The sequence below is a fragment of the Podarcis filfolensis genome, assembly GCF_964270895.1.
Source record: "Podarcis filfolensis genome assembly, chromosome: 3".
Taxonomy (NCBI): domain Eukaryota; kingdom Metazoa; phylum Chordata; class Lepidosauria; order Squamata; family Lacertidae; genus Podarcis; species Podarcis filfolensis.
In genome coordinates, this window is record NC_139606.1 from 120,990,209 (window position 1) to 121,016,675 (window position 26,467).

Genomic DNA, 26,467 nt, shown 5'->3' on the forward strand with positions numbered 1-26,467 from the left:
CACCTTGTATCTCTCATTTATTAAGGCACAGGTGTGGAGACACAAACGCTCCACCTTTGTTAACAGTCCACTTCCTTCGTGCTGAGCCCTCGCCCCTTGGGAAAAATTAAATATCCCAGCTGATTGCAGTTCAGATCGAAAACCCTATTGAAAAACGGCAACAGGCTTAACTTTAAAAACCGAACCATTCATTTCTGGACTTACTCCTGCTTTCGGAAGTCAGAGCACTCCAAATCTTTAACGTGTTCTCATGCAAGAATGCAAGGGGGAGGTGTCCTGCATTTCAGAAGATAACCTGCAGAAGGCCCCCTCTATGGACTCGGCAGAACTTCCAAGGGTCCAACTGCTACTAGAAAATATGTACAAAGGCCATTGGGTGTCCTTTTGAGGAAGGACCAGGGAGGGATTCTGGCATTAGCGCATTGAAGCGGGACGGCTGTGTCACGAAGGACGAGAGGAAGACAGTCCTAGATGGGGTTACTGTGGGTAACGCTCCACGATCATCGCGTGGCCCTGCAGGCAGAAGAGGAACAGGAAAGGGTTTATTCATTAAGGGACCTGCAGGTGGAGGAACAAACCTCTCCCCTCCCACAGAGAGGCAGGAAGGAGGAAGGGGATGGGATTTCTTGGAAAGGAGGACAGCAAAGGCTGCTATTTAGCAAGACCCTGCGAAGGCTGAGATGCCAACGGCAAGGCAGGCAGGCGGCAGTCCCCCTGGGAGGGCGTGGTGATGCTCCTTCGGCTTACCTGTCCTCCAGCGGCGCATGCGGCCACTAGGCCGTACTGCCCTCCTTCCTTCTTCAGCCGGTGGGCAGCGGTCATGACCAAGCGGCAGCCGGTGGCCCCAAAGGGGTGTCCCAGGGACAGGGACCCGCCCCAGTTGTTGAACTTCTCCAGAGGGGGAGCGCCGACCTGCAAGCAGAAGGCAAGAGAAAAGTAGGGCCCTGAGTGCGAGTTACCAAACTCACCACCAATGTGGGGAAGGATCAACTCCTGGTGGAAGATCAAGGGGGGTCCTTCCAGGTCATCAAGACGCCAAAGGAGCAAAGCCGTGGGGGCAGTGAGAAGAGAGAAAGCCCTGGCCTTGAAAACTGGGTACTGAGTTCAGGGGTTCCCCAAACTGTGGTCCTCAGGCCGCCAGTGGCCGGCCAGTTTCATTCAGGTGGTGCATAGGTGAAGCGCATGTTCAATTTGAATTCCATAGAATTCACTGTGTAAGGTAAAGGTAAAGGTACCCCTGCCCGTATGGGCCAGTCGTGTCCGACTCTAGGGTTGTGCACCCATCTCACTTAAGAGGCCGGGGGCCAGCGCTGTCCGGAGACACTTCCGGGTCACGTGGCCAGCGTGACGAAGCTGCTCTGGCGAGCCAGCACCAGTGCAGCACACGGAAACGCCATTTACCTTCCCGCTATAAAGCGGTACCTATTTATCTACTTGCACTTAGGGGTGCTTTCGAACTGCTAGGTGGGCAGGAGCTGGGACCGAAAGACGGGAGCTCACCCCGCTGCGGGGATTCGAACCGCCGACTGTGCGATCGGCAAGTCCTAGGCACTGAGGTTTTACCCACAGCGCCACCCGCGTCCCTTCACTGTGTAATACAATGAAATAAATAAAAGAAGCAATAAAACTACATTAAAAATCACAGCTTCGAGCGCAGTGCATTTTCAAGTGGTCCTTGGGGAAAGATTTGGGAGCCACTGATCCAGCTCCAATCATCGTCTCCTCAATAATATTATTAATAATAATTTATTATTTATACCCCACCCATATGGCTGGGTTTCCCCAGCCACTCTTCAACGATGTTGCCTCTGCCCCAGGCCCTTTCCATTTTGCACGCAAGGCAAGAAGGTAAAAGGTAAAGGGGCCCCTGACCGTTAGGTCCAGTCGTGGCCGACTCTGGGGTTGCGGCACTCATCTTGCTTTACTGGCCGAGGGAGCTGGTGTACAGCTTCCGGGTCATGTGGCCAGCAGGACTAAGCCGCTTCTGGCGAACCAGAGAAGCGCACAGAAACGCCGTTTACCTTCCCGCCGGAGTGGTACCTATTTATCTACTTGCACTTTGATGTGCTTTTGAACTGCTAGGTTGGCAGGAGCAGGGACCGAGCAACGGGAGCTCACCCCGTCGTGGGGATTCGAACCGCTGACCTTCTGATCAGCAAGTCCTAGGCTCTGTGGTTTAACCCACAGTGCCACCTGCAGGCAAGGCAAAGCAGAGGCTATAAAAGAGGAGGACGCACATTCACAGCAAAACTGCCAACATCGGCCCCTTACCTTAGACTTCCTGCCCATGTAGTTCTGGGCAAACCAATCTGAATCCATTGCTTTCATATTAGCTAGAATCTGCCCCTAGGAGGGAAAAGGGAGAGGAAGGGTGATGCTCTGGGCAGCAACAGCAGATAGAGTCCTAGAACTGTAGAAGCATTAAAATCGAGATGTGGAAAATATGGATACAAGGAGAAGCAGGACTAAGATATGGAGATATGCTTCAGAGATACAGACCGTGGGGAGCTCCGAAAAATTACTAATTATAACTTGGACTATAATTTGGTCTTTTTTATTTTAGTTTTTTATTTGAATTGGAGCATTATGATTGGACGTATTAATTGGATGTTTCTTACTGGGGGGAAAATAGAGTCCTAGAACTGTAGGCTCGGAAGGGGCCCCCAAGGGCCATCTAGTCCAGCCCCCTGCAAGGCAGGAATCCCTGTCACGTAATCTCTCTTTAAAAGCCTCAAAGGAAGGAGGGTCCAGCATTGGAGACCACTGGTCTTGTACACGGCAGCCCTTCAGATGTTTGAAGATGGCTATCCTATGGCCTCTCAGCCTCCCCTCTCGGAAATACTTACTGCAAAGGCCTCGTGGAATTCAAAGACATCGATGTCTGCCATTGTTAAGCCGGCTCTTTCCAGGACTTTGGGCGTCGCGTAGGTTGGCCTGGGAGGAGAGCAGAACGGAGAGTGGCATTCAGAGTGGCTGTGTATGCAGAAAGAGCTGCCTGCCTGGGGAGGAGGTGTGCAGGGGCCAGCCCCGGGGGCCGCTGCCTGTCTCACCAGCACCCAGAAAGCCCTTCTGGGTTGAATATGCACCCCATCCTCTGCTAAGATGCTCAGGGCTATTTTTAGTTGCTTAAGGCCCACAAGACACAATACAGTCACACCTCGGGTTGAAGTAGCTTCAGGTTGAGCGTTTTCGGGTTGCACTCTGCAGCAACCCGGAAGTAACAGAGCGCGTTACTTCTGGGTTTCGCCGCTTGTGCATGCGCTCAAAATGACGTCGCGTGCATGCGCGGAAGCAGCGAATCGCAACCCATGCATGCGCAGATGCGGGTTGTGTTCGTTTCAGGATGCGAACAGGGCTCCAGAACGGATCCCATTCGCATCCAGAGGTACCACTGTACTGAGATGGGGGCGGGTGGGCAGGAGGAATCGTGACACCCCAACCAGAACCACCCCAAAGTGCAATAAGGTTTTATGCAGTTCCTCTGAGCTGCCAGGGCTCAGGCTTGGCCCCCTCTCTCAAGGCCTCGGTTCCAAAATCCAGGCACCCAAACTGGGGCGCGGGTGTTGTTGGCAAACTGGTATTTCTTGCCACTAATCAGCATTCACCTGTTCCAACTTGGCCGCCTCCCCTGAATGACTCTAGGGTGGGGCTGATGTCAACCACACGACTCCTACCCCACGGAGAGAGTAGAAGGGGCTTGGCATGCATGCCCAAGACTCAAAGAGATGGGTGGCCCCTGCCTTGCCTGCCTCGGGCCCCTGCGACTTGCAGGACCTGAAAACTGCCCAACCCCAATCACCCCAGGAATATCGGAACTGCCCACTGAGAGCCAGCGTGGCCTAATGGTTAGAGGAGGCACCCAAAACTCAGCCCTCCAGCTGTTTCAGGACTACAACCTCCATCATTCGTAGCTGACAGGACCAGTGGTCAGGGATGATGGGAATTGTACAGGTGAAACTCGGAAAATTAGAATATTGTGATGACATGGCTCCCCAAATCAACACAGACTGTGGAAACTTCACACTGGACTTCAAGCATCTGGCATTGTGTGCCTCCCCATTCTTCCTCCAGACTCTGAGTCCTTGGTTTCCAAATGAGATGCAAAAGCTGCTCACATCAGAAAAGAGATTTGGGGAGCCATGCCACGCCGCATTGAGGCAGTAATTGATGCAAAAGGGGCCCAAACCAAGTACTGAGTACATATGCATGCTTCTACTTCTCAGAGCTCCAATATTGCTCTATTTGCAGTCCTTGTTTTGCTGATTGCATTTAATATTCTAATTTTCTGAGACTGTGAATTTGGGGTTTTCATCAGCTGTACGCTATAAGATCACAATTATAACAAATAAAGGCTTGACATATCTCGCTTTGCATGTCATGAGTCTATCTCATATATTTGTTTCACTTTTTAAGTTGAATTACTGGAATAAATGAACTTTTCCACAATATTCTAATTTTCCGAGTTTCACCTGTAGTCCCAAAACAGCTGGAGGGCCGAGTTTGGGGATGCCTGGGTTAGAGTGTTGGACTAGGACCCGGGAGACGGGGGTTCAAATCTGGACTCAGCCATGAAGCTCACAGGGTGACCAGGGTCCAGTCGCTGCCTTCTCCCAGCCTAACCTGCCTCTCAGGGCTGTTGTGGTGCATTAAACGAGGAAGGGGAGAACCATGCACATCACCTTTAGCTCCTTGGAGAAAAAAGTTGGAATATAGGTAAAGGCAAAGGGACCCCTGACCATTAGGTCCAGTCGTGACCGACTCTGGGGTTGCCGCACTCACCTCACTTTATTGGCCGAGGGAGCCGGTGTTTGTCCGCAGACAGCTTCTGGCCAGCATGACTAAGCCGCTTCTGGCGAACCAGAGCAGCGCACAGAAACGCCGTTTACTTCCTGCCAGGGCGGTACCTATTTATCTACTTGCACTTTGACGTGCTTTCAAACTGCTAGGTTGGCAGGAACAGGGACTGAGCAACGGAAGCTCACCCTGTCGCGGGGATTTGAACCACCGACCTTCTGATCGGCAAGTCCTAGGCTCTGTGGTTTAACCCACAGCACCACCCGTGTCCCATAAACACAACAAATAAACAAACCAGGAAAGGATATAGCCAGGAAGCTTTGGGAGAGGGCAGAACTGGCTGTGTGTGGCTAGAAAGGCAGCCTCAGGTCTTTCAACGGAGAGGAAGAACCATTTGCAACATACCCAAGCAGGAGCTGGTCCTTTGGGTCCTGGGAGACGTACACAAAATCCCTGAGGGAGAAAAGCAAGTAAGTTGGGGGTTCTTGGAGGGAGGAGACAGCAGAGGGAAAGTCCTGCTACAATTTCAAAAGGGATGGTGTGGAAAAGCAGATGATGGATGCCCGCGTAGTACCTGAGGTAGGCCTTTGGTCTGTACCCCATCGCTAAAGCCTTCTCTTCGGACATCAGCAGCACCGCCGAGGCCCCGTCAGTCTGGGGGAAAGGAGCCAAGAATATTCCGTCAGCAGAGAGCAGGGACCGCCCCCCCCCCCACAATCTGCTGTCTCTGTATTCAGCTGCACTACAAATGAATTGTAGAGGTGGAAGGGAGCCCTAAGGGTCATCCAGCCCGACCCCCTGCAATGCAGAAATCACAATGGGGAAAAGGACATTGCATTTTAGTGAGTTTCAACCTCAGGAATTCAAAAGGAAGGCTTAAAATTCACTGTCATTCTATGACATGTCGAGATCAAAGCCTCCTTCTCAAAGAGGCAGCCAGCCTGCATCTGTAGCCCTCTGGCTTGTGGTGCCAGGGAAGGGGAGAGACAGCTGTTTATGGGGGGGTATTGATACATAGGGCCTAAAGCAGGAAGGGTGGGGGGAGAAAGCCAAGGTGGTCTTCCTGCTGTTGTTGGGCCATAACTCCCATCCCCCTTGACAGTTGGCCATCCCGGCCGGGCCTGATGAGAGATTACGCTCCATTCATATTCAATGCCAAACAACGGGCTGGCAGCAGGCAAGTGAGCGCCAGGCACTGGCAGTCTCTCCTCCCATCCCACTGGCCCCCTGGAGACAGGCCTAAAGAGGGACGCTGTACGTCTGTACAGAGCCAATTGCAGTTTGCTGGCAAACCAGAAGTAAGATCTCTCTTTATCTCTGCAAAGTCAAATTTCTTTACCTCTTTTAGCCCTATCTATCTATCTATCTATCTATCTATCTATCTATCTATCTATCTATCATCTATCTAAAAGGGATGCGGGTGGCGCTGTGGTCTAAACCACTGAGCCTAGGGCTTGCCGATCAGAAGGTCGGCGGTTCGAATCCCCGCAATGGGGTGAGCTCCCGTTGCTCGGTCCCTGCTCCTGCCCAACCAGAGCAGTTCGAAAGCACATCAAAGTGCAAGTAGATAAATAGGTACCGCTCTGGCGTTTCCATGCGCTGCTCTGGTTTGCCAGAAGTGGCCTAGTCACGCTGGCCACATGACCCGGAAGAAGCTATCTGCGGACAAACGCTGGCTCCCTCAGCCTATAGAGCGAGTCGAGCGTGCAACCCCAGAGTCGTCCGTGACTGGACCTAATGGTCAGGGGTACCTCTCTCTCTCTCTCTCTCTCTCTCTCTCTCTCTCTCTCTCTATCTTTCTATCTATTGTAAATCATATAAATACAGATCAGCTAAATGTTGGGCCACAGAGCGCTCTAAGGATGCAAGAAGAGCCTTTAGCTGGATCAGGCCCATGGGGCCCCATCCTGCCCAGCAACCTGTTTGCAGAGGAGCTGACCAGATGCCTGTGGGAAACCTGCAGGCAGGATTCAAACACAAGACCGCTCTTGCCTCCTGAGGTTTCTGGGTACTCAGAAGCATCGCTGCCTCCAACTCTGGTCGATGATTCCAGTGATTCTAGCACAGCTGAAAATCCCTTGTTCAAATGATGCTGCAAGTGGTACCTTACCAGGAAAGACGAGTTGGCGGCTGTCACTGTCCCGTAGGGCTTGACAAAGGCAGCTTTCAGCCTCCCCATCTGCTCCATCGATGACGGGCGGACTCCGTTGTCCCGCACGACCGTGTCCCTGCCTGGCAGAACCAAGGATTTTTAGAGCCCTGCAGCGTCCCAAGATTTAGCTAGCTATTTTCAAACCAGTATATAAGCTTCAGGCTTCCTCATTTGTGCGGTCCCCAAAGATACCCTCACCTCACAACCTCTCCCGTACCTACAGGCCCTCTCTTCCCTATCCCCCCCCCCACCTCACCGCTTTTGCTCCAAGAAGCCCTTCCTTTCGCTAGGACTTTCTGCCTCTTCCTGAGGTCACAGCAGCCAAAGTGGTACACCCAGATTCAGGCTCAAAGTTGGCCAAATAATAGAAGCCCCCCTTCTGTGACAACCAAGCAGCCAAGCCAATCACTGCCAGAGATGTCAACCCCGTCACTGAAAACCTCTTAAGGTAAAGGGACCCCTGACCATTAGGTCCAGTCGTGGACAACTCTGGGGTTGCGGCACTCATCTCGCTTTACTGGCCGAGGGAGCGGGCGTACAGCTTCCAGGTCATGTGGCCAGCAGGACTAAGCTGCTTCTGGCGAACCAGAGCAGCTCACGGAAACGCCCACCAGAGTGGTACCTATTTATCTACTTGCACTTTGACGTGCTTTCAAACTGCTAAGTTGGCAGGAGCAGGGACTGAGCAACGGGAGCTCACCCCGTCGCGGGGATTCGAATTGACGACCTTCTGATCGGCAAGTCCTAGGCTCTGTGGTTTAACCCACAGTGCCACCCGCATCCCTAGAAAAGCTCTTAGCTCGCTGCTATATGGACATGAGCCCAGATGCCACTGCAAAGGATAACACTTTGCAGCAAATAACCCCAAATGCCTTTTCGAAGGTGGCAAGAAGGGAGGGGAAAACAGGAAGCTTCTGCCCGGGGACGAGGGTATTTGGCTTGTGACACTGAGAAACAAGCTGGTGCCCAAAAGCTTTCACCAAAGGCTGCAGGCTAGTTTGGGGTCTGCTGAACTGACTTGCTACAACCTTCCCAGGAGAAATCATCCTGTGGGTTTGCTTATATCACCTCATCAGGTTAAAACACAAAATTTAAAAAGAACTTTTAAATGAAAAGAAAAACGGGGAATCAAGCTACCCATGCGATAATAGCTTTTGAACAAATTAATGGAAGGCATTGGTGTGCTTCTTGAGGTTCAGCTGTATCGACTTCAAGACTGCGATTTTATGGTGCAGAGGCTCACAAGGAGATAAACGAAAGCTGCCCATTGATTCACATCAGGGAATTGGGTGTACTCTGGTGACAGCCAGTGTGGCCTAGTCGTTAAAGTGTAGGACCAGGCCGAAGGAGAACAGGGTTCAAATCTCTACTCGGCCATGAAGCTCCCTGGATGGACTTGGAAGCCAGTCCCTGCCCCTCTGCCTAACCTAACTCACAGGGTTGCTGTGGGGGTGAAACAGGGAGGAGGACTTTGCATGAGCTGCTGGGAGAAAAAGGTGGGGTGCACATGCAATAAATGCGATGCCTCGCTCCGTCACAACACCCACCACGTCAAAACGTCCTTGGCTCTTTGAGAAGGTTTGTGGGGGGGCTGCTCTTGCTGTGGTTCTTAAACGCCCCTGCCCAGGGCGAGAGAACGGCAAAAGTGCTGCTTCTTCCCATCTGGGGGCAGCTGAGCAAGGGAGAGATATTTAAGATCCAGGTTTTTGGTTGTTGATGGGAAGACAACACGGACCTAGAGAACCAAGGAAGGCTGGAGAGGAAGGGAGGGAAGTCTCCAGCACAGCGGCTCCCATAGTGGGTGGAATAGCGCCCCAGGGCGGGGGTTTCCTAAGGGACACCAAGCGTCAAGGGGTTGGCAGGGGGCGCTGGAGGTGTAAATGACTCTCAGACTCTGAAAGGCTGGTATCACTAGATCAAGTTGATCAATTTTGTTGAATTAATCAAACTAAATAGTGTTAAGGGCCTTCTCGGTGGTGGCGCCCGCCCTGTGGAGCGCCCTCCCACCAGATGCCAAAGAGAAAAATAGCTACCAAACTTTTAGAAGACATCTGAGGGCAGCCCTGATTAGGGAAGCTTTTAATGTTTAACAGATCACTGTATTTTAATATTTTGTTGGAAGCCGCCCAGAGTAGCTGGGGAAACCAGATGGGCGGGGTATAAATAATAAATAAATTATTATTATTATTATTATTATTATTATTATTATTATTATTATTATGGTTTTAAATAAATGATGCAATTCATTGTTATTGTTTTGAATCGTGTTATCTTCCTTAGTGGGCCATGCAAACCACGATTCTTACTAATGTTTTTTATGGGGTAGGGGGCACTGGGGATGAGTCTATGGAACCAAGGGGGCAGTCTCCCCCAAACGTTTGGGAAACGCTGCTCTAGCGCCCGGGTGTGGCTGGAAAGGAGCTGGGCTTCCCCCTCCTGCAGCAGATAATTCTTCCCCCCTCCCTGTCTGCAAGTTCCCAAGCGATGCCCCACGAATTGCCCAGGGGTTCCTCCCAACGGGACCCCCACCGCGGTACCTGGCACTTTGTAATAATTTTTATTCAAATTTCCATTATACAAATTTAGCGTATTACAAATTTTTCACAAATTTCAACTTTTTGGACTTCCATCAGCTTGTCTGCAAATCACCCATATTTTTTAAATATTTTACGCATTCCCAATATATAGTATTGCCTTTTAGCATACCCTTACTATCCTGCTTCTTTTTAACAATATTTCTCTACCGTGGTACCTGGCACTTTGAAGGACACGAGGTCAGTGAGGAGCCCTTCGTCCTGGGCCTTCTTGGCCAGGCTGTGGGAGCGCAGGGCATACTCGTCCTGTTCCAAGCGCGAGATGGCAAAGGCGGCTGCCAGGCGGTCTGCCGAGTGGCCCATCGTTTCGCTGGTGGAGAACTCGGCCACGGCTGGGAGCTGGTGGGAGCCAGAGAGGGCTTGGTGAAAATCGGTCATAGGAAGGCGCGCAGTACCGAATCAAACCATTGGTCCAAAGTACCCCTGAGCTACATGCAGACAGCGCCAACACAAATAATCACAAATCAATAAGAATAAAAATGTGCACCTCACCACCACCAAGACCATTCCATTGTAACTATCCAACCTCCCAAAATTTCAACATCTCTTGCAATGGTTTGACCCCTTTCCGTTTTAACAGTGCAGATTCTACAAACACCCTCCATATCTTCTCAAAATCATCTCTCCTGCATGTTCCCAGTCTTACTTTAACAGCACATGTTAATTTATCATTCATAGCTATATCCCACACCTCTTTATACCATTCTTCCATTTTATATTCACCTTGCCCCTTCCACTTCCAAGCTATAATAATTCATGCAGCTGTCAATAAATTTGTGAGCAAGTCCTTCACAGCCTGCGAACCTTCCACCCCATTGTAAATTGATAACAATGCTACCTCTGGACTTTCGGTCAGCTTTAAGCCAGTGATTTATGTTATCTCCTTAAACAACCTTTGCCATTTTTAAAAATATATATACACCCCCACCACATGTGAACGTAATTCCCTGTTTCCTGGCATCCCCTCCAACATAACACCAAATATTCCTTGTTTATTTGATTTAATCTGACTGGTGTTAAATACCATCTCCAAACTAATTTATAATAATTCTCTTTTATTCTTACAGACAACATTTTCAATGTACGTTTCTTCCATATTTCCCTCCAGCTTTGACTATCTATCTGCCCCGTTGTCTCCTTTCCCCACAAACACCTGCAGTTTTAACATTCCTAGCACTTCCAGCCAGGCTCCCCAGCTCTGACAATCTCTCCTTCTTGACCCTACATCAACTCATCCTTTTGCTTCCTTCACCAACGCACACTGTGGTGTTTTCTGCCACCCCCAAATGGACAGCCTTGGTCTTGTCTCTCCTCCTTCCCTTTCCCCAGGCACAGCTCTCTGCTCACTGACAGCTGCTTCCTTCTCCACAGCCCAAGATTCTGCGCCCTCCCCAACAGCAGTTCTCATGGTGTTTGGGGACAGGCAAGGGGAACTTCTTCAACCCCTAACCCCTAACAAAAGATCCTATGAAGAGCCTGCTGGGTCAGACCAATGGCCCATCTAGTCCAGCATCCTTTCTCACAGTGGCCAACCAGGTGCTGGCCTTTAAAGCTCTAAACCAGGGGTCGGCAACCTAAGGCCCATGGGCCACTTGTGTCATTTAACCGGCCTATGGACCCCCACCACCCGCTCGGTCAGCTCCCATGCACCACACTAAATCGGTGCAGAGCAGAGCAGGGACCGCCTTCGCAAAGCTGCACGTGCTTCCTCTGTGCCAGAAGGAGCACTGGAAATAGTGTTTGTGCATGCATGCATGCATGCGTGCGCACACACTCCGGCCCATTGCGGCATCTGCGGGACCGTGAACTGGCCCAAGCCACAAAAACTTTGCCGACCCCTGCCCTAAACGGCCTCTGCCCAGTATACCTGAAGGAGCGTCTTCACCCCCATCGTTCAGCCTGGACACGGAGGTCCAGCTTCGAGGAACTTCTGGTGGTTCACTCCCTGCGAGAAGCGAAGTCACAGGGAACCAGGCAGAGGGCCTTCTTGGTGGTGGCGCCCACCTTGTGGAACGCCCTCCCATCAGATGTCAAGGAAATAAACAACTATCTGACTTTTAGAAGACATCTGAAGGCAGCCCTGTTTAGGGAAGCATTTAATGTCTGAAGTTTTATTCTGTATTTAATGTTCTGTTGAAAGCCACCCAGAGTGGCTGGGGAAACCCAGCCAGATGGTTGGGGCAGAACTAACAAATTATCATTACAGTGGTATCTCGGGTTATGAACTTAATTCTGGAGGTCCATTCTTAACCTGAAACTGTTCTTAACCTGAGGTACCACTTTAGCTAATGGGGCCTCCCGCTGCTGCCGCCGCTGCATGATTTCTGTTCTCATTCTGAAGAAAAGTTCTTAACCCGAGGTACTATTTCTGGGTTAGTGGAGTCTGTACAGTCATACCTCGGGTTACAGACGCTTCAGGCTGCGTTTTTTCGCGTTGCAAACCGCTGAAACCTGGAAGTACCGGAACAGGTTACTTCCGGGTTTCGGCGGTCGCACATGCGCAGAAGCGCTAAATTGCGCTTTGCGCATGTGCAGAAGCGCCAAATCGCAATCAGCATGTGTGCAGACGTATTGCGGGTTGCAGACATTGCAGGTTGCGAACATGCATCCCGCATGGATCACGTTCGCAACCTGAGCATCCACTGTAACCTGAAGCGTCTGTAACCTAAGGTACCACTGTATTATGGTGAGAAACCAGCAAGCAGGGTCTGAGCACAACAGCTCCTCTCCTCTCCTGCGGTTTCCAGGAACTGGTATTCAGAAGCATCACTGCCTCTGATGGTGGACACTGTCGAAAGCCTCTACTCTATGAATGTGTTGTTGTTTAGTCGTTTAGTCGTGTCCGACTCTTCGTGACCCCATGGACCAGAGCACGCCAGGCACTTCTGTCTTCCACTGCCTCCCGCAGTTTGGTCAGACTCATGTTTGTAGCTTCGAAGACACTATCCAACCATCTCGTCCTCTGTCGTCCCCTTCTCCTTGTGCCCTCCATCTTTCCCATCAGGGTCTTTTCCAGGGAGTCTTCTCTTCTCATGAGGTGGCTTCAGGATCTGTCCTTCCAGTGAGCACTCAGGGCTGATTTCCTTCAGAATGGAGAGGTTTGATCTTCTTGCAGTCCATGGGACTCTCAATAGTCTCCTCCAGCACCATAATTCAAAAGCATCAATTCTTTGGCGATCAGCCTTCTTTATGGTCCAGCTCTCACTTCCATACATCACTACTGGGAAATGTATATGTATATGTATATGTATATGTATATGTATATGTATATGTATATGTATATGAATGTATAACCCTCTTTTAAAGGCAAGCTGGTGGCCATCACTGCCCCCCTGTAGTTCCATGGTTTAACTATATGCACTGTGTGAAGAAGGACTTAGTCTGCCCTGAATTCTCCAACATTCAGTTTCTTTCACAGCTTCTTGGTTTCCTTGAGTGCTGGGAACTGAACACCAGACTAACGGTTGTTTGAGGAGAGGTTTGTCCTCTTTTTGTCCTCACCGAACAAGCAAGAGGAGAGAGAAATGGGGTTAGCCTTGTTCATTGTTTTTACCTCTGGAGCAAAGTAATCGGGACGGATCCTGGAGATGAGGGACAGCCTCTGGCCCAAGCTTTTTGCCCTCGTGAGTCCAAGCATCGTCTTCCTCATTTTCCGGCTGTGTCTGATGGGGACGTCGGACATCAGCTCAACGCCACCAGCCACCACCGCGTCCATCTGGCCAGATGCAATGAGACCGACTCCTGCAGAGATTGGGAGGAAGGAGGCGTCGAGGAGTTACACTTTCCAGGAGAGAAAAGGCAGCATGACCTCCTGCGTGAGAAATGCCCTCCCTGCCACTGCCCTTGGGTACTTGCCCAGGGGGAGCTCCCACTTGCCAAGGAACGGCCAGGTGCTCCCTTTAAGCTCCTGAGTGTCCTTTGCACCCACATCTTTACCTGCCCCATGTGGTAGCAGCAGGGCAGCAGGTGGCCGTGGTCTGGGGGAAATGGCCTCATGGCCTCTTTACGCAGACTCCAGCCCACTCCGTCTAGAGCAGCCTTTCTCAACCTGTGGGTCCCCAGATGTTGTTGAACTACAACTCCCATCATCCCTGAGCTCTGGCCTTGCTAGCTAGGGGTGATGGGAGTTGTAGTTCAACAACATCTGGGGACCCACAGGTTGAGAAAGGCTGGTCTAGAGCATTTATTTACAGAAAGGTTAACAGTCTTCCAGATTCAGAACACCCGAAGCAACGCATTCGCCAATTCTTACTTGAAATCTTTGATCAACGCCCACCATTTCTATCCATTTTTACCGAGCGCAGTGTCTACTGCAACTGCGAAAATTTCTTGCCCTCTAGGTGCTCCGACTGTAAGTGGAGAGGGGGGTATTTCTATGGGCTGTTTCGAACCTTCTTCCTTCCATGCTCACCCTCCTTGGTCAACCTGCTCCTTTGTCTTGGTTAGATCTCACCCATTTGCTGTCTTAAGTGGGACAGCAGCAAGAACCTGCCAGACCCCCCTTCTGCATAGGACCAGGCACAATGGTCCCCAAACATTTGCAGACTGCTGCCCCCTTGGTTCCATAAACTCACTCCAGTGCACCTACCCTTATGCTATGAAAAGCATAATTCAGAGCTCTGCTCTGCACAACGCGCTGATGAAGATGACAACACAATAAATTCATAACATTAACATTCCATGGCACAATTACTCAAAATCCAATGAAAACTATTTAGTTTAATTGATTCGACAAAATGGAAGACCCTGATCCAGTGAAACCCGCCATTACCAACAGCTGGCCATCTTGTGATGACTCAGAATCATAAATACAAACAAACGGGACCAAAGGAAATAAAATTGTAAGTGATAAGAACAGTAAAACTTACAACTACGAAGCAAGGAAGCTGCTCCGCTTTGGCTCCAGCCTGGTCAGTTGTAAATAAGAGATCAAGGCGCTAAGAGGGGCCCAATCCAGTGCCCCTCTGCCCCCCCCCGCTTGCCTCTTAGCCTTCCCCTAGGTAATCCCACTGGCCCCCAGGGGGTGGTACCAACCACCTGGGAACCACTGACCAGGCACATGTCCAGTCATCAATCCACAAGAAGGAACATTGCTGCTTATCAGAGAGAGCTGCATTTTTGGCTTTTGCCAACATGTGTTCAAACATTTAACAGTTTTTTTTAAATTAAAAAAATGTGCTTTTTGAAAGAGGAGGCTGCTGTTTCTGGACAGAGCGGAGAGCAATGAACTCCCACTTAGGAGACCCAAGGCAATGCCTTGCTTCCTGCTGGAGAAGCATCCGACAGGTTTTTTGCAACTCTACAGCCAGTTGCTGCATGCCCCCTTGTTCTTCAGCCATGCCCACCCCCAGGCAACGCTGGTACCTGTTGTCATCGCCTGGTTTGAAGAGATGCATGCCATGGTGACCGTGTGGGCAGGTGTCTTGTCAGAGAAGCCAGCTCCCAGGGCAGCCTACAGAGAGGAGGAACACAATGCAGAAAGCTTAGCAAACAGAGTGCTGAGAAAGAGCTTTATCTTTACAACACTTCCTGCGGTGGGAAGCAGGCTGTGACTTGTGTGTCAGTTGACTTTGCAGAAATCTTGTGAGGGGCAGCTGGGTCTTGCCAAAGGCCACTTGACATATTATGCAGGGAGGCGAATCTGCTCTTTGGGTCCGTACACAAGAAGCCTGCAGAAACTATGATTCTTTTGCTATTCAAAAGCAGCGTAGTGGCCAATGAAACCATTTGTCTCCTTAGCACACATTCTGGAGTCTCTGCTTGTTCACTGGGAGCACTCACCTAATTGCGCTTTAAGATTTAAGCATTTCAGAAGAGACTACTATTGGTCTGAGGGTGAAGACAAAATATCTGCAAAATGTGACAAGTTAATTCTGCTGAGAGCCAGAGGTGCAGGACTAGGACCTGGGAGGTAAAGGTAAAGGGACCCCTGACCATTAGGTCCAGTCGTGGCCGACTCTGGGGTTGCGGCCACATCTCGCTTTACTGGTCAAGGGAACCGGCTTACAGCTTCTGGGTCATGTGGCCAGCATGACTAATCCGCTTCTGGTGAACCAGAGCAGTGCACGGAAACGCCGTTTACCTTCCCGCCGGAGCAGTACCTATTTATCTACTTGCACTTTGATGTGCTTTCGAACTGCTAGGTGGGCAGGAGCAGGGACCGAGCAACGGGAGCTCACCCCGTCGCGGGGATTCGAACCGCCGACCTTCTGATCGGCAAGTCCTAGGCTCTGTGGTTTAACCCACAACGCCACCCGCGTCCCAGGACCTGGGAGACCAGGGTTCAAATCCTCACTTGGCCATGAAGGTCATTGGGTGACCCTTTGGAGCCAGACACTGCCTTCCAGCCTAAGTGACCTCTCAGACCTGCTGTGTGGATTGAATGAGGAGGGGGAGAACCATGTATGCCACTTTGAGCTCCTGGGAGTAAAAGGCGGGGTACAAACGCAATAAAATGAGTAAGATAATTGCCACCCTGGCCTCCTTCAAGAGGAAGGGCAGGGTATAAAGTGAATAAATAAATCCTATTTTTTCTCCACACATTGAAATCAAGCTGACAGAAGGGGAAACTCAACAGTTGTCAGGAGGAAAATATTAAAATTGACTGCATCAAGTTGATCGACAATGCGGAATTGGCAAAAATGACCGGAAGAATCAGAAATCAGGAAGACCAAAACTTTAATAAGGAATGGGGAAATTTTATACTTTATCTTAAAAACAATTCTAAACAGTTAAAGCCGTTAGGACTGGAATAACACTTGTACTTTAATGATGAATTTTGGACATAACGGAGAGGTAAAAGATTTGAATTATTATAAAAGATGCAGGAGGAAATGATTAACAATAGGACCCACAAAGGGGAGGAGGAAAGTCCAAGAGATTCCTTGGAATCTTGTTTTTATGTTGCATGTTGGATATATGACTGTAAAACTCTGATTTGAAAAACAAATAAACAAATTTACAATAAAATAAAATAAAATAAATTGACTGCATCACCAATGCTTGCATTACTCTTGAAAAACAAGTTGCATAAATGGTTAATACGTCGTGGCGCTCAGCCTAATGACAATTATGACCAGGCTTCATAATCTTTGGATAAAGGATAACTTGGGGATGAGGGCTGGGAAAGGCCCATCTCTACCAGAGAGAGGAAGAAGAGGAGGAGGAGAAGGAGGAGTTTGGACTTGATATCCCACCTTTCACTCCCCTTAATGAGCCTCAAAGAAGCTAACCATCTCCTTTCCCTTCCTGCCCCACAACAAACCTCTGTGAGGTGAGTGAGGCTGAGAGACTTCAGAAAAGTGTGACTAGCCCAAGGTCACCCAGCAGCTGCATGTGGAGGAGCGGGGAAGTGAACCCTGTTCACCAGATTACGAGTCTATCGCTCTTAACCACTACACCACAGTGGCTGGTGTAGTGGGAAACTGTTGCTAGCCAGAGTCCGCAGAGCCCTAGGCTAGGTGAGCCAATGGCCTGGCTGAGGATTTCCAGGGGGTTGGACCCGATGACCCTTTGGCTCCCTTCCAACACTACAATTCTGTGATGCTACGGGATAAGACAGCCCCCGCCACGTGTCCATGACACAGGAGGAAAACACCTGAGTCACGGAGGCTTGGATACACATTGCCACAGAATGCTGCTCCTGAGACACAGCCAAGTGGGTGAAAGTTCAGGACAGAGCTGGAAGTTAAAATTAAAAACAAGGGCTGGGCTGAGCAGCCCGTGAGATGGGAGCCAGCAGGCTGCGGCAAACGAAGCAGGATCCTGGAGAAGCACTGCCAGGCTGGAGCAGGCAGCTCTACACAGCGTCCGATGGCATTGGGCTTTCCCTGCCAGACAGCCGCACAAACGGTTGCTTGGCCTTAGAGAGCAGGTGCAGATACTGCAAGATGTTCTGGCCACGGTCAGAAACCAGGGATCATTTGCGTGCAAGACAAAAAGTCACTGGTGGAGGATTGCCAAGGGTTGCTGATAAATAAATACTGACGATTTCCAATGTTTGCAATCTACACGTATGCAGACAGGCGCACTGGCAACATCAAATATTTTGTAAAATGAAAAGGGATCTCAGCTGGCAAGTTCAAAGTCTGCTCTCTTTTAGGGGAGGGGTCGTGGCTCAGTGGCAGAGGGTCTGCCTTGCAAGCAAAAAGTCCCAGCCTCTCCAGGTAAGGTGGGGAGAGACTCTTGCCCGAAACCCTGGAGAGCCACTGCTGCCTGCCCGTGTAGACAATACTGAGGCAGATGGACCAAGGACTTGTTATTAGGCAGCTTTCTGGGTTCCTATCAAAGGGAATGAACAGGTTGACACCCAGGTGCCTCCTAGGTGGGTCATAAGAAAAGGGTTAAAATGTGATTTGATTGGCCAATGAGAATGCAAGGGGGGAGTAAAAGTTAGAGTGGGAGGTTTTGAAAGGCAGTTGAGGTTTGGGAGTTGGAGAAGGAAGAGGGAGGATTAGGTGTGGTTTGGTAGAGTTGTATTGTGAGAGAGTGAGAGGAATCGTTAGGTTGAGTCAGATAGATAGTTGGAATAATCAGTTTGGAGTTCTTAGGAACTAAGATTAAGAAACTGAGAAGAGAAAAATAAACTGATACCATAAGCTTGTTCCTGCATTTAAAAATAAACTTGATTATTTGTTTATGTTATCAACTGTCTGGACTCTGTGTGTCCCCGTGAGAAACGGGGTGGTGGCAGCGAAGAAAGCAGTCGCAGTGGTGGCACAGGGTCAATAGACCGTCAAACGTCCGGGAGCCCTGTGTGATCGCCACACCCACCACGATTTGCCCATTCATAAAACACACAACTGGTATTCAAGTGACCGCAGAGAGATGTTCTGCTGTGTAGCTGCCTAGCGCTTCTTTCAATAATTTGACATACCTCTCTAGCCACATTGCTGGTTTTCACCTCCTGGATAACGGTGCCAAACACAATGTAGTCCACAACGTCCTTGGGCACATCAGTCCGGTTCAGCAAGCCTCTGCGGGAAGAAGTCAGAGAGGGGAAAAATCAGTGGTAGGCAGGCCAAACCAAGAGCATTACCCTCTTGGTGGTTACTTCACATAAGCTGGGAAGCAGCTGGGTTTAGAAGATGAACCTGTTTTAGGGTTGCCATACGTTCGAATTTTCTGGACATATCCAGCATCTGGGCAGAAATCGGTAAAATGTCTGGGGAAATCCAGACGTATGGCTGCCCATGTTGGCAGTGCCATTTTCCATAAAAATATCTCAAAAACAGCAATTTTATTTTGCGGTTTTGCCGAAAAAGCTCAACAGCTTTGCACTGTTTGAAATATGGACTGCAAGAAGATCCAACCTCTCCATTCTGAAGGAAATCTGCCCTGAGCGCTCACTGGAAGGACAGATCCTGAAGCTGAGGCTCCAAGACTTCAGCCGCCTCATGAGAAGAGAAGACTCCCTGGAAAAGACCCTGATGTTGGGAAAGATGGAGGGCACAAGGAGAAGGGGACGACAGAGGACGAGATGGTGGGACAGTGTTCTCAAAGCTACCAGCATGAGTCTGACCAAACTGCGGGAGGCAGTGGAAGACAGGAGGGCCTGGCGTGCTCTGGTCCAGGGGGTCACAAAGAGGCGGACACGACTAAACGACTAAACAACAACAACAACAACCTGTTCGCTCAGAACAACACAGCAGCAGAGATCCAGATGCTGTGTTCACCCAGATCCACAGCTTTCATAGCAGCCATGTTACCCCACTAACATATTTGTTTTGTCCCTCCAAGTAAATCTAGAGCGTAACTCCTGCCACTCAGAAAAAAAACTATCCAGTTGTTGTTGTTGTTTTACCCATTAACTCACTACTTACTTCAGTGCAGCTCTGGCCAAGTCATGTGGCATCAAGTCTGCATACCTGACGATTAGAGAGGAAAGGAAAACATTAAGGCCTGAGCAATGCAAGGATTTATTTATTTATTTTTAACAGATCAATCAAATCTTTATTACGGGCATAGACCAGCATAAGTAGGGTGGGGTACAATCATTTAAAATCTGCAAAACATTCTGGAAAGCTAAAATTATTAAAACAGAAGATATATATACAAGACTATAAGAATCTAAAAGAAGCTAAAAGATTCTAAAAGAAGGGTTAGGAACATTAAACCGATGTGGAAGAGCATAAAAGGTTAGTAGATAAAAGGCTATGACTATCGATTTACAAAGCACTCTAATATGGGTGTTCATTAAATCTACTTTGTGGCACAGATCGTGAACAGGAAAAAATGAGGTGGCCAGCAACCTTTTAGCGTTGACTTTTAATCGACAAAATAAGACAACCAACCAATAACTAATTACTGTATAAGCAATTCTACATTGCTACGAGTGCTGTTTTGGATCATAAGGCTAGTCCATGAAAATATACTGAATTACTTAATGGAAGAAAAGTCTGCTGCAAAAGTGGACATTGCCTGGTAAATCTTGGCAATGCCTCATAACTTTTCAGCCACTCACTGCTCTACGGATGGGCACAGGACAATGGTATCTGTCTCCTCGAGTCTCTTATTTACATGCCAGGATAGTAAGCGAATCAGCTGCAGTTAACTTTAAATTAATTTTATTAACAGTAAGCTGCACAGGCATTTTCTCCGTCAACACCAGGTTTCCCCTGAGACTTTATAAGTTCTTTACAAGTCCCCAGACTTTACAAGGAAGGATTTAATGCTTACGAGGTTCCTGACTGCAGAAATGGAATGCGAACCCCATCCACCACCACAATATTCTTCACCCCATTTTTAGCCAAGGTTTTTTTAGTCTTGGGCTGAGCTGTGGAAAGAGAATGATAAATGACTACTGATTGAGACAATGCAGATCAAGAGCAACATTTCTGTTATTAAAAGACAAGGAAGAATGCATGGGTTTTTGAGTGAGAGTCCTTTTTGAGTTTAAGCCAGGAAGGGGGAACTGTGGGCACTTCAGAGACTGCTGGCTTCTAGTTCCCACCATCCCTGACCACTGGCCATGCCTGCTGGGACTGATGGAAGCCCAATCCAACAAGACCTGGAGGGTCATTAGTTCTCCATCCCTGGTTTCAGTCAAAACCTGAGTTTAATTCCCCATCACAGTCACCATCCAGTCTGAGAAGCATTCAAGAGTGTGTGTTCAGCTATGCCCAATCTATTGGCAAAAGATTCTCCTGAAACAACATACACAAAGTTTCATGAACACTGAAAAGTGCTAATCCTTATAACCTACTCCCAAATGTTGAAAAGTTGAAGGAGCTGGGTATAAAGAAAGAAATAACTTTTATGGACAAGTTTGCTAACATAACAATAAATGGCCTATTAGATATTAGGGCAATCTTGAAATTTGTCTAAAAACTCATCATTAATGACAAATAGCACAGCGCTTGGATCCCCAAACAGCAAATGCAATTTAAAGGCAGACAAACAGGGACACCCAGTTTCCATTGCATAAAGAGGGTCTCACTACACAAGGTGACGTTCTGTACCAGAACACCAGCTTTTGTGAATTCCGCACAGGTGATTTGCAGTGAGCACAAAATGTTTGCAGAAACAAGACAAAATCAAGGTCTAAAGTGCATCTCGGGTGTAGGTAGTGCATGCCTAACCCAATTCAGTGGAAGAAGACACTAAGTAAAGAGACTTGGAGACCTGGTTGTAAAGAGGACCCAAGGTTATCTTATTGAGAGCCTTGAGACTCTCTCCCTGCAGTCAGTCTCATTAAACTGTTATTCCAGTTTGACCACTCCCTTACAAGATTCCTGTACATCACTGGGAGTGCCGGCCTGAGATCAGAGAGAGTTGCAACTAGATCCCTAACAATTTTGTAATAACGTAAAAGGCAAAGCAAGAAACTATTGCTGGAGCTAGAAAGGATTTCTCTCTGAGTTTGTTGCTGTTGTTTTAAGAAGACAAATTAGAATCAGCTGAGAGCTGCAATGCACTTACTTGAAATCAACCAGTGGGATTTATTTCAAAGTTTAACAAGGGATCTGTATGATCCTAAGCCTCCAACACACTCCCAAGCTAGTTGCAAGACTACACTGAGGTCCAGCTCGGTAGTGGCACTTGCCCTGTGGAACTACCTCCCACCAGATGTCAAAGAGAAAAATAACTACCAAACTTTTAGAAGACATCTGAAGGCAGCCCTGTTTAGGGAAGCTTTTAATGTTTAATAGGTTATTGTATTTTAGTGTTTTGTTGAAAGCTGCCCAGAGTGGCTGGGGAAGCCCAGCCAGATGGGCGGGGTATAAATAATAAATTATTATTGTTGTTGTTGTTGTTACACCAGCCCTGGAGGTGATGTAGTTTATTCCCCAGCCACTGCCTGCTGTCCATGGGTGGGAATTGAAAAACAAACCCCAGACCACAGCAGGAAAAGAGGAAAATGTCCCTTCTTCCCACCTTCTGCTCTGGCCAGCATGAGCTGGCAGGGCCTACGAAGGACAATTTCTCCAACAGAGCATCTTCTCCACCCCACCTCCACCTTAGGATTGCTCTACTGGTGATGTTATTGGTTTACCTGCTGTCTGTAACTGGGGCGAACAGCTGAGGGATCTTACAGCTGTAAGAAAAGCAGAACAAAATCCAAGTTAGGAACAAAGCAACAGCACCAGAGATTATCTCAATTACCAAAGCTCAAAGAGACTCTAATGTTTAGGATGAACAGCGGCAGGAATATTACGCTGCAGCTTTTCTTTGGACTCCATTTGGATGACAGTGCTTTCAAGTTCAGATCACTTCCAAATGTGCAACTGGCCTATTGTGCAATTGATTGTCCTGGTTTACAGACAAAGCAATCTGGCACAGATGTTCAGATGTTGAGGCATTAAAACAAAAGGAATCATTTAGGCAGGCCAACTGACATTCTAGTTTAGTTATAGTGTAAGTTTTCTATGGCAGATCGTGCCCAAAGCAGCTTGAAATAAACATGAAGTATAAAAACAGAGTGACATATTTAGACACAATTACAAGACGCTGCAAAAGCTTCAAATAAGAGAAATGATTCATGCTGTCAATGTTACAGTTAGTTACAACCCACTATGACTAATCTTTTAATATTTGTACAAATTTGGTGCCTTTCCAGAAGCAGCTGAACTTACCTAATCGAGCAGCCCATGGTGAGATAGCAGGAAGCGTTCTGGCAGAGCAGGTCAGCATGGATGTCATTTTGGAATCTGAAATGGGGGGGGGGGAGGATTAGACAGCCAGTGATTTATCTTGCTTGGCTTGTTAGCAACATTCATGTTGGTCAGCCAATTCAGCTCACATGCCCGGTCTAGGAAAGTCAAGGTCATCACTCCCCCCACCCCACTTGCTTTCCAAAGCCACTGCCAAGTCTTTGGACAAATCACTGGGCAAGCAGAAACCACAACCTGAGACACAATGCTGTGGTTCTTTCTCTACAGTGCAAAGATGCAACACAGATTAAATGACTGCAGATTCCCCCAGCATTTTATGGAAACTTTTTGCAGCAGTGTTGCCCAAGGGGCAAAGTAGCCCATGTCTTTGGTAAAACCAAAGAGTTTGCTACAGTTGTGTCTTGGTCTTTATTTGTTTTAAATCTCTGCCTGAACAGGCACTTAGCATGTTTAAGAAATGACAAAGGATAGCTTTACACATCAGGTTAAGACTGTAAAGAGCCTATGTTGTTTAACACTGTGCTCAAAGCATTCTCTCTCCATTCCAAGACAAGAAATTCAGCTTTAATAAAAGTCAAATACCTCAACAAAGAATTCTTACAAGTGTTCAGCTCATAACCATTCATTTCTCTAATCTTTCATTCCAGGAACCAACCTCCCCAGCTCCATGTTACAAACAAGTAAGCCTTCGGAGGCGGAGGGGGGGGCAAGTCTGGTTTTTTTGGAGACCAGCATCGCTCCTGTTTAGGAAGCATATCCTGCACTGAAGCATTTGGGAGCCTGTTTTCACTAAGGCTAATATTGGTCCACAACACATCCGATATTAAAAGTTTTATAAGGGAACAAATTCCTCTCAATGCTGCACCAAGCTCCCTCCTTGCAGGTGGGTCCAAACCCTAAAATGTTTCTGGGGCCACACCATCCCTCCGAACCAAATCCCACCCCACACTAGGTAATAGCTAAACCTAGTCCACCCCCATTAAGGTCTTTGGGAAGGGGTTATAGCTTAGCGGTAGAGCATATGCTTTGCATGGCTGAATCCGCAACATTTATAGGTAGAACTGGGAAAGAATTGAGACTCTGGAGAGACACTGTAAGTGAACAGAGAACTAGATGACCCAGCTATCTTTCTCAGCATAAGGCAACTTCCTGTGTGGCAGCATAATATTAACAAAATGAACAGCTTCTTCTTGGCCTCCAGCCATAGCTGTCAATGTTTCCCTTTTTTTAAGGGAAATTTCCTTATTCCGATTAGGATTCCTCACATAAAAAGGGAAAAGTTGACAGCTATGCCTCCAGCATCTGCCATCAGCACAAAGCCCTCCCTTGCTCTCCATAAGAGCCACAGTATCCATCAAGTTCCAAAACTGGCAAGTATACTACCTGTAAAGAAAATATGCAACCAAAGAAAAACAACCACACACAGCACACCACAAGCCCAGGTAGTTTCATAACATGTGAGGCTGGAGCAGTGTAGAGACTGGACTACAATTACAAAATTACAAATTACAAAATCCCTGATCTGAATTTCATGACCGCCATGAGGCCGTAGTTAAGTCAGCCACTTCCTCTCCCAAGAGTGTAACATGGAGAAAACAACAATTGCTACCTCACGGGGCTGTTGTAAGTATGACAATAGGACTGTGTACATTAAGCACTTTGTTTTTTTTTTTTTTTATAATATTTTTATTTTTCCATATAAACACAATACAACACAATACAACAAACATAAACATACAAAAACAAAAACAAAACAAAAAACATGTATCATTTCATATCCTAATTTCATATCCTATCTTCCCCGACTTCCTCATGGGGCTGTTGTAAGTATGACAATAGGACTGTGTACATTAAGCACTTTGAATGTTCTAAAGAGGCTATGAAGTATTCTGCACTGTAGTAATAATGGGACACTCTCTGTCCTTTCCTCGTTGTCATAGTTTGTAATAATAATAATTTTTATTATTTATACCCCTCCCATCTGGCGGGGGTTTCACTTTCCTCAGCCACTCTGAGTGGCTTCCAGCACATAAAAAAACATAATAAAGAATCATACATTTAAAAATTCCTGATACAAGGCTGCCTTCAGAAGCCTTTGGAAAGTTGTGTATCTCCTTGACATCTGGTGGGAGGGCGTTCCACAGGGCGGGTGCCACTACCAAGAAGGCCCTCTGCCTGGTTCCCTGTAACTTGGCTTCTCGCAGGGAGGGAACCGCCAGAAGGCCCTCGGAGCTGGACCCCGGTGTCCGGGCAGAACGATGGGGGTGGAGACGCTCCTTCGGGTCTACTGGGCCGAGGCTGTTTAGGGCTTTCAAGGTCAGCACCAACACTTCGAATTGTGCTCGGAAATGTACTGGGAGCCAATGCAGGTCTTTCAGGACTGGTGTAGTGGAAGCTTTTAAGGAGCCAGGGCAGGGTTTTGTCAACCAGAATATAAATACAGTGGTACCTCTGGTTACGTACTTAATTCGTTCCAGAGGTCTGTTCTTAACCTGAAACTGTTCTTAACCTGAAGCACCACTTTAGCTAATGGGGCCTCCCGCTGCCGCCACCACGCGATTTCTGTTCTCATCCTGAAGCAAAGTTCTTAACCCGAGGTACTATTTCTAGGTTAGTGGAGTCTGTAACCTGAAGCGTATATAACCCGAAGCGTATGTAACCCGAGGTACCACTGTACTAAAAAAAATGGAAGTTAAAGGCTATCAAGGCATGCCTCTAGTATCCCCAGTCAGCAGAGGGCTACTGCCCCCAGGCCCTGCTTGTGGGTTTGCCATGAGGGAACCTGGCCGGCCACTGCAAGAACAAGAGGCTGGCCTAGATGGACCCCCCCAGTTTGGCCTGATCCAGCTGCAGGGGCTCTTCTTAGGGCCTCAGTTCTGACGCCAGGAGCCAGGAGTTTTCGTACTCCTCTGACTGAGCTCGCTTCCCTTCCATACAAAACCCCCACCCCACTTTCTTCAGCCCAACAACACAGGGTGTGTGTGTGTGTGTGTGGTTGCGTCAGTCATGTGACTGTCGCCCCTAGTAATCCCTCGGGAGCCATAAATCCTCCCCAATCCCCTTGATCTCATCCCGCCTTTCATTAATAATAATATTGCTAATAATACTACTACTAATACTACTACTAATAATACTACTACTAATACTACTACTAATATTTTTTTATTTATACCCCGCCCTCCCCAGCCAAGACCGGGCTCCATTCCCAAGGAGCTCCAGCTCCGAACACGGCTCTCTCCCCCACCCCCAGCCCTGTGAGGTATCCTGGAGCTGGAGAGTCGGAAGGGGCACCCAGGGGTCATCTAGTCCAACCCCCTTCGGTGCAATGCATGGGGCTTAAGCTGAGAGAAGCAGAGGGCGGCTCAATGTCACCCCCCCGAGAGCGGCCTCGAGGCCTGGTTCCCCTCCTCCCCCCATCAAAACCAAGGCCCTCAATCCATGGCTCTAACCAGTGGGTCACACAGCCGCCCCGCCCCCCAGTCAGGACTCGAACCCGGCGCCCCACGGAGCTCGGAGAGCGAGGCGGACAACCGGCGGCCCTTCTCCTCCTCACCTGACGCGGCCAGCAGCCTCCTTCGCCCCTCCGACTCTCTCCCTCAGGCCTCGCCACGCCCCCTCCGAGCGCGCCTCGGCCAGGAAAGCCCCCTCCGGCCTCCGCCGTCGCATCTGGGGCTGCCCTCGCTCCGCCTGACGCCGCGCGGCGCTTCCCCCGGCGCCTTCCGCGGAGGGAAAAACCCGCGAGGGAAGGACGAAGCGTACCTTCGCGGGAGGCAAATATCCAGGTGAGGAGGAGGGCCGGGGGCGGCCGCGAGGGG

At 48.8% G+C, this 26,467-nt stretch overlaps 1 protein-coding gene across 3 annotated transcripts; it reads right to left on the reverse strand.

Annotated features, from left to right (window-relative positions):
* HADHB (hydroxyacyl-CoA dehydrogenase trifunctional multienzyme complex subunit beta) lies at positions 1–26,345 on the reverse strand. 3 transcript variants are annotated; one of them, XM_083605351.1, is made up of 16 exons: positions 26,206–26,345; positions 22,614–22,688; positions 22,034–22,075; positions 20,218–20,314; positions 19,362–19,406; positions 18,416–18,515; positions 14,905–14,992; positions 13,094–13,281; positions 9,699–9,879; positions 6,905–7,026; positions 5,369–5,448; positions 5,200–5,247; positions 2,847–2,934; positions 2,272–2,346; positions 748–912; positions 1–513 (listed from the first exon to the last, which is right to left on the reverse strand). In XM_083605351.1, the coding sequence occupies exons 2-16, from the start codon at positions 22,678–22,680 to the stop codon at positions 478–480; spliced, it is 1,422 nt and encodes a 473-aa protein (XP_083461477.1). In that variant the 5' UTR covers positions 22,681–22,688; positions 26,206–26,345; the 3' UTR covers positions 1–477. The 3 variants fall into 3 exon arrangements, 2 of the variants coding, with proteins under 2 accessions (XP_083461477.1, XP_083461478.1); XM_083605352.1 differs by having other exon boundaries at positions 26,146–26,207; XR_014545842.1 differs by lacking the exons at positions 2,272–2,346; positions 2,847–2,934; positions 5,200–5,247; positions 5,369–5,448 and adding an exon at positions 1,590–1,937 and having other exon boundaries at positions 748–1,210; positions 6,499–7,026.
* Between the last annotated feature and the right edge of the window lie 122 nt (positions 26,346–26,467).